The sequence below is a fragment of the Equus quagga genome, chromosome 15, assembly GCF_021613505.1.
Source record: "Equus quagga isolate Etosha38 chromosome 15, UCLA_HA_Equagga_1.0, whole genome shotgun sequence".
In the NCBI taxonomy this organism is placed as follows: Eukaryota; Metazoa; Chordata; class Mammalia; order Perissodactyla; family Equidae; genus Equus; species Equus quagga.
The window spans coordinates 89887719-89896758 of record NC_060281.1 but is presented as its reverse complement, the minus strand read 5'-3'; the positions used below and the strand labels follow the sequence as shown (position 1 = coordinate 89896758).

Sequence of the window (9040 nt, the reverse complement as noted above, 5' to 3'; positions counted from 1 at the left end):
TTTTTTTTTTTTTTTTAAGCTTTTGGATGTACATCATAATATATTTCGAATTCTGTGTAGTTTACATCATGTTCACCACCCAAAAACTAATTATAGTCATCCCCTGACATGTGAGCCTCAAGATTTCTTAAACAGAACCAAAAAAGCACTAATCATAAAGGGAAAAAATAATTTAATTTGGACTCTTATGAAAAGGCATGCCACAGACCTGGGAAGACATTTGCAATACACATATACCTGTTGAAAGGACTTTTATCCAGAGTACATAAAAAATTACTAAAACCAGTAAGACACAACAGAAAAATGGACAAAAGACCTGGACAGGCATTTCACAAAAGAGATCATCCAAATAGCCAATAACCGTAATAAAAGGTGTTTGACTTCATCAGTCATCAGGGAAACGCAAACTACAACCACACTGTGATGGCTCCTCACCCACCTGCATGTCCAATAGAAAGATAGACAATATCAAGTGTCGGGAGCACGTGGAGCAACGGGAACTCTCCGAAGCTGCTGGAGCGGGTATAAATTGGTACAACCACTTTGGAAAACGAAGTGTCCTCTACAGCTGAGCATCTCGATGAGCCAGTGATTCCACTCCTGGATGTGTACCCAACAGAAGTACGAACATCTGGACACCAAACCAGAGCAACGGGAATGTTCTGAGGTGTGCTATTCATAACAATAAAAAACTCTAAATGACCAAAATGTCCTTCGACAAGAGATAATCGTGGCTATTCCTCCAGTAGAATACGATGCAATGATGGAAATAAATGAACAACCTCAACAGGCAACACGGACTACTCAACAATGTTAGCAAAAGGAGCCAGACACACAAAGATACGCACTGTATGACTCCATGTGAAGTTCAGAAACAGGCACAATCATCTGATGGTATCGGAAGTCAGCACCGTAGCTCCTCGTGAAGGAAGAGAGACGAGGGTGGTGTGCTAACATTCTGTTTCTTATTCTACAGAGGTGTTCCCTTTGCAAAAATCCAGTGAGCTGTACGCTGACGACTCAGGTACCTTTCTGTGTTAAACAAAAAAATTATTAAGGTGTAATTTTTTTCATCATAAAGCCAAGATGAGTCTAAACATTTAAGGAAGAAATAATGCCAATGTTACAAGCACTCTTTCAGAAAATAGAGAACACTTCCCAATTCATTTTTATAAGGGCAGCAGAGCCCTGATATTAAAACAAGACAAAGGCATTCCAAAAAGATAAAATTATAGAGCAATATCCCTCTTATGAACATAGATACAAAAATGTTTAACAAAATATTAGTAAATTCAACACGATGTATAAAAAGGACCATCCTGACTGAGTGGGTGTTATCCCAGTGATGCAAGGCTGGCTGACATCCAAGAAGCAGCCAGCATAATTCACATCAACAGACTAAAGAAGGAAAACCACAGGATCGTTTCAACAGGTCCAGAAGAAGCCCTGGACGGAAGTCAACATCCAGTCATCAAAAACTTCAGCAAACTAGAAATAGGAGGAAACTTCCTCAATATGATAAAGGTCATCTAAGAAAAGTCACAGTTAACATCCTAATGATGAAATGCCAAAGGGGACCTTCCTAAGATCGGGAGCAAGGAAAGGTTGTCCATTGTGGCCACTTCTAATCAGCTTTGTGCTGGGCTGCTGGCCAGTGCAGTGAGGCCAGCGGGAGATAGACCGGAAAGGAAGAAGAGGAATGGTCCTGCTTCACAGACAATAAAATGGTTGATAAAATCCTGAGGAAGCTACAGAAAAGTTCAAAGAACTAATAAGGCAGTGCAGCCATATCGCAGTATATAAGGTCAATAAACAAAAGTTCAATTGTTTCTATATGCTAGCAATGAACAGTTGGAAAAGAAAATTTTTTAAAAATCTATACCATTTATAATAGCATCCAAAAATATAAAATACCCAAGGATAAATGTAAAGATGTGCAAGACCTCTTAACTAAAAAACACAAAACAGGGGCTGGCCCTGTGGCTGAGTGGTTAAGTTCACGCACTCCGCTGCAGGCGGCCCAGTGTTTCGTTGGTTCAAATCCTGGGAGCGGAGATGGCACTGCTCATCAAACCACGCTGAAGCAGCGTCCCACATGCCACAACTAGAAGGACCCACAACAAAGAATATACAACTATGTACCGGGGGGCTTTGGGGAGAAAAAGGAAAAATAAAATCTTAAAAAAAAAAAAAAAAACACAAAACACGGCTGAGAGAAATGAAACACGGAGAAAGACATCATGTTCGAGGATTGGAGACTTAATTCTCTGCAAATGGATCTCTAAATTCAGTGTAATTCCAATCGAAATCCCAGACTTTTTTTTATGGAAACAGACAAGCCAAGTCTAAAATTTATATGGAAATGCAAAAGATCATCACATTGTAAACCCTAATAAGTCTCAGGCCAGAGGTTGAAATGTGGACTAAGAAACCATGTGAGTGTTGGAGGACGTGGCAAGCTTCCGTGACAAACTGGAAGGGGCAAACTTCCCACCAAAATCCAGAATCAAGAAAAGGAAGTAAATTGTTACCAAAACAATGTATGGATGGCAAAGGAACACTGTGAACAAAAGTGAAAGATAAGCTGGGAAACACAACAGCTCTCAGTTAACATGCCTACTGTAAGAGAGCTGTGAAAAACTGAGGGAGGGGAAAACCCTACAGTTCTATATTTTTATTTATTTTTTATTTTTTAAATATTGGCACCTGAGCTAACAACTGTTGTCAGTCTTTTTTTTCTGCTTTTTCTCCCCAAATCCCCCCAGTACATAGTTGTATATTCTAGTTGCAGGTCCTTCTAGTTGTGGGATGTGGGACGCCGCCTCAGCGTGGCCTGACGAGCGGTGTCATGTCCACGCCCAGGATCTGAACCAGTGAAACCCTGGGGGCCACTGACGCGGAGCACACGAACTTAACCACTCGGCCACAGGGGCCAGCCCCAAGTTCTATATTTTTAAGATGAGCAAATGATATGAATAGTTCATAGAAAAAGAAAGGCCACTGGCCTTTAAAAATTATGCTCAACCTTGATGGTAAGAGAAATGAAAATTAGAGTTTTATGGAAGTGCCATTTCTCACCCATCAGACTGACAAAAATCCCAAGGTGACAATATGCACCATGGGCGAGGCTGTGGGGAAAAGGACCCTCAAACCCACTGATGGTGGGAATGCAAAACAGTCCAACCCCAAGGGGGTCCTGGGCAGTATCTAGCACTATCATGTATGTGGTCACCCTTTGGCTCACAACCTCACTTTCAGGAATCAGTCTCAAAGATTTTCTGACAAAATACAAAAGGAGGTTCGCAGAAGGGTCCTCGCTGAGGTACTGTTTGTAATAGCAAAGCATGGGAATGCAGCCACACCATACCGCTGAGTGAACGACACATCCACGCACCACACTGTGCAGAGCCAGGTGCTGAAGGAGGGCAGACAGGTCCTGGCAGTGCGCTGTGCATCTGAGAGGCTGCGATGCTATTTCACTTAGTTACGGGGAAGAAGGAGTCCATTAACAAAACCAAATGCTGCTTCTAAGTGGGGTGGGGGCAACAGGGTGGAGGGCCCAGGAATAAAAGCTAGACTTCCCTAAGACGCCTTGTTTTGTGGATTTGACTTTGTAATTATAAATTATAAAAATTAAATTAGAGAATGCAATGCCTAAAAATTCAAAGCAAAAAATCACACCCACTAGGATGGCTATTATTAAAAACAAACAAAAACAAAAAACAGAAAACAACAAATGTGAGGTGGATGTGGAGAAATTAGAACCCTTGTGTACTGCTGGTGGAAATGTAACTTGGTGCAGCCACTGTGGGGAACGGTATGGCAGTCCCTCAGCAAATTTAACACAGAATGACCAATGTACAGCAATTCCACTTCCGGGAATACCCCCAAGAGAAGCGGAAGCGGGGACTCAGACGCTCGTGCACCAGTGTTCACAGAAGTGTTTACTGACACGGGGGGGACGACCCAAATGTCCACCAAAGGCTGAATCAACAAACACAATGTTTATCAACAAAATGTTACAATGAATGGATAAACAAAATGTTTACACCAATTGAAAGGAGTTAGAGTATGACATCTTTATGACTTCCAGGCAAGAATGGATTTTTTAGGACCCAAAGCACAATTCTTAAATCCGATAAAATTTGATACGCAGGATTCTATAAACAATTTAACCCAAAAAAGACTAAAGAACACCTACAAATCAACAAAAAAACGATTGTTTAAAGGCCATAGCAAAAACCCATGTCTGTGTGCACAAGGAGATACACAGAACAACTTCACTACCAAAAAACCGTAAATAATAAAAGTAGGATTTGTACGAGACAAACTCAAAGGTCACCGTTTCCACTAAGCAGAGCGTTTCACAGAAGCGAAGCGACGATTTCCCGCGAAGCCCGCAGTCGTGAGCGCGCACGCCCAGCGAGGCTCGGACTCCCGCAGCGCCAGGGGTACCCGGGGGACTGCCGCCCCGCCAGACGCCGGGCCGCGCGGGACCCAAGGAGCCCCGCGGCCGGGCCGAGGGGATCACAGCCCGCCGCGGAGAGGGCCTGCCGGGCACCCCCGCGCAGCCCTCCGCTCAGGCTCGCGAGCAGGGAAAAAGCAAGTTTCCCGCTACGATTCTGACCAACTTCCGAGTTGGCGCCGGCGCAGCCGCAGGGGCTGCAGCCAAGGGCCTCCCGGGAGCGCTGGCCGCGAGCCCCGGGCGCGGGCGCGCCCTGCTCGGCCTCTCGGGACGCGAGGTCCGCCTGGAAGGCGCGGCGCCCGCGGAGCCCGAGGTGCCAGGGCCGGTCGCTGAGCCCCGCGCAACACAGGACTCCCCCAAGCGCCCAGAAACCACACGGGAGACCGAGGTGCAGGCGGCCGCGGCCAGCGTGATGCTCCCTAGGCGGGCAGCAGCCCGCGCGCGCGCAGCTCGAGCAGCGGGGACAGCGTGTAGCGCAGGCGGCGGAGCGCGGCGTCCGGGCCGAGGCGCGGGAGCCCCCGGCGGAAGGCGGCGGGGTTCGCCAGCACCAGGTAGAGGAGCTGCAGCGCCAGGAAGCCGAGCGGGAGCAGCAGCAGCATCTTCAGCGCGCCCAGTGCCCACAGCCTGCGGACCGGCGGACGGACGGACAAACGGGCAGTGGCCGGGTCTGCACGGGGGGGGCAGACCCAGGCCCGAAGCGCCCGCCGCCCGCCGCCCGGCTCACCTGATGCCCGCCGCGCCCGCGCCGCCCAACAGCCGCTGCTCCTGCGGGGAGAAGGAGCGGCGTCAGCCCGCGCAGGGGCGGGGTCGCGGTCCAGGGGATCGCGGGGGAGCAGATTCCCGGGATAGGGGTCCCCGGATGACGGGCCCCCGGGGTGTGCGTGGCCCCTGCGGGGGGCGGGTCCCTACCCCAGCCCTCCCCTCCCGGGCCCGCGCTCACACAGTCAGCCTTGGCCACCTCCTCCATGAGTGAGCCCGCGCAGTCGTGCGCCCGGCGAGGCTGCGAGTCGCCCCTGCAGGGACAGGCCTCGACATGGCGATCTGCCCCGACCCCAAGGTCGCCATCCACCCCCAACAGTCCTAACTCCTTACAGTTCCGGGCCGCCGCGCCAGGCGTCCAGGGCAGCCACCGCCTCCATCACCTTCCCCTGCAGCTCCTGGAGGGGGCACCGAGGCCTCAGACCCGGGGAGGAGACCTCCCGGGGCGGGGCGGGGCGGGGCGGGGGCGCCGCAGCTCTGGCGGAAGCGGGAAGGAGGTCGCAGTGGAGGGGGCGGCACCTGCAGGACCGCGCTCTGCTCCTGGAAGCTCGCCCAGGCCTCCTCCGTCCGCTGCGCACCCTGGGGTTTGGGGAGCCCTGATGAGACTCGGGGACCACACCCCTCCCTCCCCCGCATCCGCCCAGGCCCCACCCGCTCCCGAAGCCGACCCTTCCCCTCACACTCAGCTCCGCGCGCACCTGCCGCAGGCCCTCCGCCTGCCGGACGAACTTGGCCTCCACCAGCTCCAGCTGTTTCTTCCAGAGGATCCCGGGAATGTCAGGACCCCGGCACGCCCTGCACCCTGCCGCGCCTCCGGGCCGGGCCCCCGGCCCTCAGGACCACACCTCACCACCTCCCCTCGGTCATCGTGGCCCCTCCCACGCCTGCGCTGTGCCCGCCCGGGCCTTCAGGGCCCAGCCCGACGCCCCGCCCCAGCCCTCAGGGCCCCGCCCTAAGGTCGTCATCCCCCCGCCCCCATCGTCGCCCCGGCCCTCGAAGCCCCACCAAGCACCTGCAACGCCACCACTTGGGCCCCGAATTGCTGCTCTGCGCGCTGCTTATTCGGTTGTTCCCCTCCGTAATAGAAGAGCTGGGAATAGGGCTTGTGAGGACGGGGTTTGCGGGGCTTCTACGGGCGGGGGATATCCTGGGAGGCGGGGACCAGAGCGGGACTTCCCAGGGGAGGCAAGAGACAGATGCCATCTCCTGAATGTACCTGACTTGACAGCTCCTCCCACTGCTCCTGCAGCTGCCGGTTGTGTTGCTCCTGCGGACAGGGTCGAGGGGACAGTCCCGGCTTCTCCGAGGCGCCCCAGCCCTCACCGCAGGCCCCGCCCCACCCAGGGCCCCGCCCCTACCAGGTCCAGCTTGTGCTGCTCCGCAGCCTCCAGCAGTCCACGCGCCCGCTCCGCGCGCTCCCGCGCCGCCTGGTGTGCCTCCCCTCGCAGGGCCCGCGCCGCCTGGGCCCTCCGCTTCAGGCTGCAGAGGGGAAACTGAAGCCGTGCCACTGCGGGAGGCAGCCAGTGCTCAGGCTCCCGCCGCCCCGGGGAAGGACAAGCCGTGGGTAGGGCCGAGGAAGCCCACATCAGGTTGCCGCAGCCTCCCCTTCGTGGGTGTCCTGAGTCGATCGCCCCGGTCCTGACGGCCTGGAGCAGAAGTGCGGGCCCGGGCGGGGAGGAGCAACCGACGAGTCGGCTGGATGCTCTGCGAGGCTCCTGGTGCCGCCGTCCGCAGGACTGAGCCCCCGCGGCCGGCCCGCCCGGTGGAGCCGCGCGCCCGCGCACCTGCGCTCGCGCTCGCGCAGCTCCTGCAGGCACCCGGTGAGGCTCTCGCTCTCGGCCTCCAGCCCGCGCACCAGCTCCTCCAGCTCCTGCTTCCGCAGGCGTCCGTCGCGGTTGTCCTTCTGCAGCTGCAACAGCAGCTCCTGCGTCTCGGCCATTGCTCCCGGGGCTCTGCCCCGCCGCCGCCCGCCTCGGGACACGGCTCGCGGCCGGCGTCACAATGGGCGGCAGGGGGCGCCGCAGCGCAGGCCCCGAGCCGGCGGGACGCGGGAGAGGCAGGCTCGCGCTTAGGGCGTCAAACGCGAAAAAAATGTTATGGAAAAGCCACAATCGGATCAATAAAAGATTAATAAAATGCTAGTACCTAATGCAGAAAAGTTAAGGCAAGATTGGTTCCCCCATATTGCAGACGCCACTTGCAAACTGATCAATCTCTCTGTGGACAAGACTTGGAAATATCTATCAGGATCCATAAATAGGTTCATATGTTTTGACCCAGTTATCCTACTCCTGGGAATTCATGCCGGGAAGAAAGTTAAAAAAAAAAAAAAAACACCACTATACATTAAATGGTTCATTGAAGTAGTTACAGTAATCACAAAAAGGAAATTGTAATTATTAAAATGATCTATTTGAATATTATGTGGCATGCATAGAGATAGGATGTCTAGCAAAAACGAATATGATTTAGCATTTATGCTAAAATAACTAGGATTATAAGGTACATGGGCAAGACCTTTAAAGGAAACAGGAGAAAAGCTATTCCATTGTTTGGTGAGATTGTAGGCAAACCTGTCTTTTTAAAAGCTGCCTTTATTTGGCCAATTTCAATTATGAACTTGGATGCAAAAATCCTAAATAAATTATTAGCTAACCAAATCCAAAGGGTTACATTCAAAGGGTACATGGAAACCAAGCAGAGTTTATTTCAGCAATTGTTCAAGATCAGAACACCGACGGCACTCCCGCACGGTGGAAGGAGGCACACCTCGGCTTCAGGGCTGCGTCGACAGATGCAGAAAGCACGGTAGAGCACCCCATCTGTGGAGAATTCTACAAGCTCTTTCGAAAGAGGGATAGAAAGGGTCTCCCTAACCTTAGGGCTACTTAGTAAAAATGTAGGGTTAACATCATGGTAAGGAGGAAGCATTAGCAGCATTCCCTTTAAGATTTGAAGAGACAAGAATGAGCCTGCTGCTTAGGTCCCACAGAGTGCTGGAGGGCCTGCAATGAAGCAAGAAAAACATACCGGCAAGTCTGATGAGTATGCAGATACAACTGGTTGCCTACCTTAAAGCCAGCCCCCTCCCGTTCCTCCTGGCCAACGCAAGGCCCTTTACTACTCCTTTCCAAGGATCTCTTCTTCTAGGGCACCAGGCCTGTCCTTTCCAGCCCCAGGCATAACGCAGGCCTGGTCTAAAGCAGCCGTGGTTGTCTTGCTTCCCTGTCTTGATCCTGCCTGCCAAACTCAAGGGGAAGTCAGCTGGGGGTTTCTGGGAGGTGTGCCTCACTATAAAAAGACAGGGAGGGATAGTCTCTTTGTTGCCTACTGATGTCTGCATGTGATGCCTGGAACCGCTGCAGCCACCTGGCCACCAGGAGGAGCCTAAAAGAGCAAGACAATCTGCTCTATCTTGTGTGTCTCTTTTGGAGAGGGAACCTTCCATAGGTTTTCCCTCACTTCTCGTAGGCCAGAACTAGGGCACATGTTGGTTCCTAAGGCAGCCACCAGCAAATGGGAATGGAACCAAGATGAAAGTCCTGGTCAAGGTGGGTGTTGAGGAGGCACCTCCATGACCGTGTGACCAATGGTGCTGGAAAACCTGGCTCATGATACAAAGAGAAAAGCAGATCTCTTCTTTATTTTCCATATACACAGTAGCCCTAGAAGGGTCACAGATTTAAAGCAGGTAGGCAGTAGACTTGGGACCTTGGTTCAGGGAAAGATTTCTTTCTTTTTTTTTTCTGAGGAAAATTCATCCTGAGCTCACATCCGCTGCATATCCTTCTCTCTCTTTTTTTTTTAAAGGAAGCT

The 9040-nt window shown here is 52.4% G+C and overlaps 1 protein-coding gene across 8 annotated transcripts; it reads right to left on the bottom strand.

The window, feature by feature from the left end:
- Positions 1–155: 155 nt before the first annotated feature.
- Positions 156–7178, bottom strand: TMEM191C (transmembrane protein 191C). 8 transcript variants are annotated; one of them, XM_046639082.1, is made up of 10 exons: positions 7009–7163; positions 6583–6703; positions 6441–6491; positions 6237–6314; positions 5923–5979; positions 5744–5803; positions 5558–5622; positions 5406–5478; positions 5190–5230; positions 156–1032 (listed from the first exon to the last, which is right to left on the bottom strand). In XM_046639082.1, the coding sequence occupies exons 1-10, from the start codon at positions 7161–7163 to the stop codon at positions 966–968; spliced, it is 768 nt and encodes a 255-aa protein (XP_046495038.1). In that variant the 3' UTR covers positions 156–965. The 8 variants fall into 8 exon arrangements, 6 of the variants coding, with proteins under 6 accessions (XP_046495038.1, XP_046495037.1, XP_046495036.1 ...); XM_046639079.1 differs by lacking the exon at positions 156–1032 and adding an exon at positions 2924–5089; XR_006885229.1 differs by lacking the exon at positions 5406–5478 and having other exon boundaries at positions 156–672; positions 849–1032; positions 5558–5803.
- Between the last annotated feature and the right edge of the window lie 1862 nt (positions 7179–9040).

What these genes read in the sequence shown, in the direction of transcription:
- TMEM191C (XM_046639083.1), bottom strand. Translation starts at nt 7,163, where the DNA reads ATGGCCGAGACGCAGGAGCTGCTGTTGCAGCTGCAGAAGGACAACCGC. An exon ending in CCCAAGTGGTGGCGTTGCAG is followed by an intron (nt 5,980 to 6,236) that starts GTGCTTGGTGGG and finishes ATCCTCTGGAAG; the next exon opens with AAACAGCTGGAGCTGGTGGA. An exon ending in AGGCGGAGGGCCTGCGGCAG is followed by an intron (nt 5,804 to 5,922) that starts GTGCGCGCGGAG and finishes CCCAAACCCCAG; the next exon opens with GGTGCGCAGCGGACGGAGGA.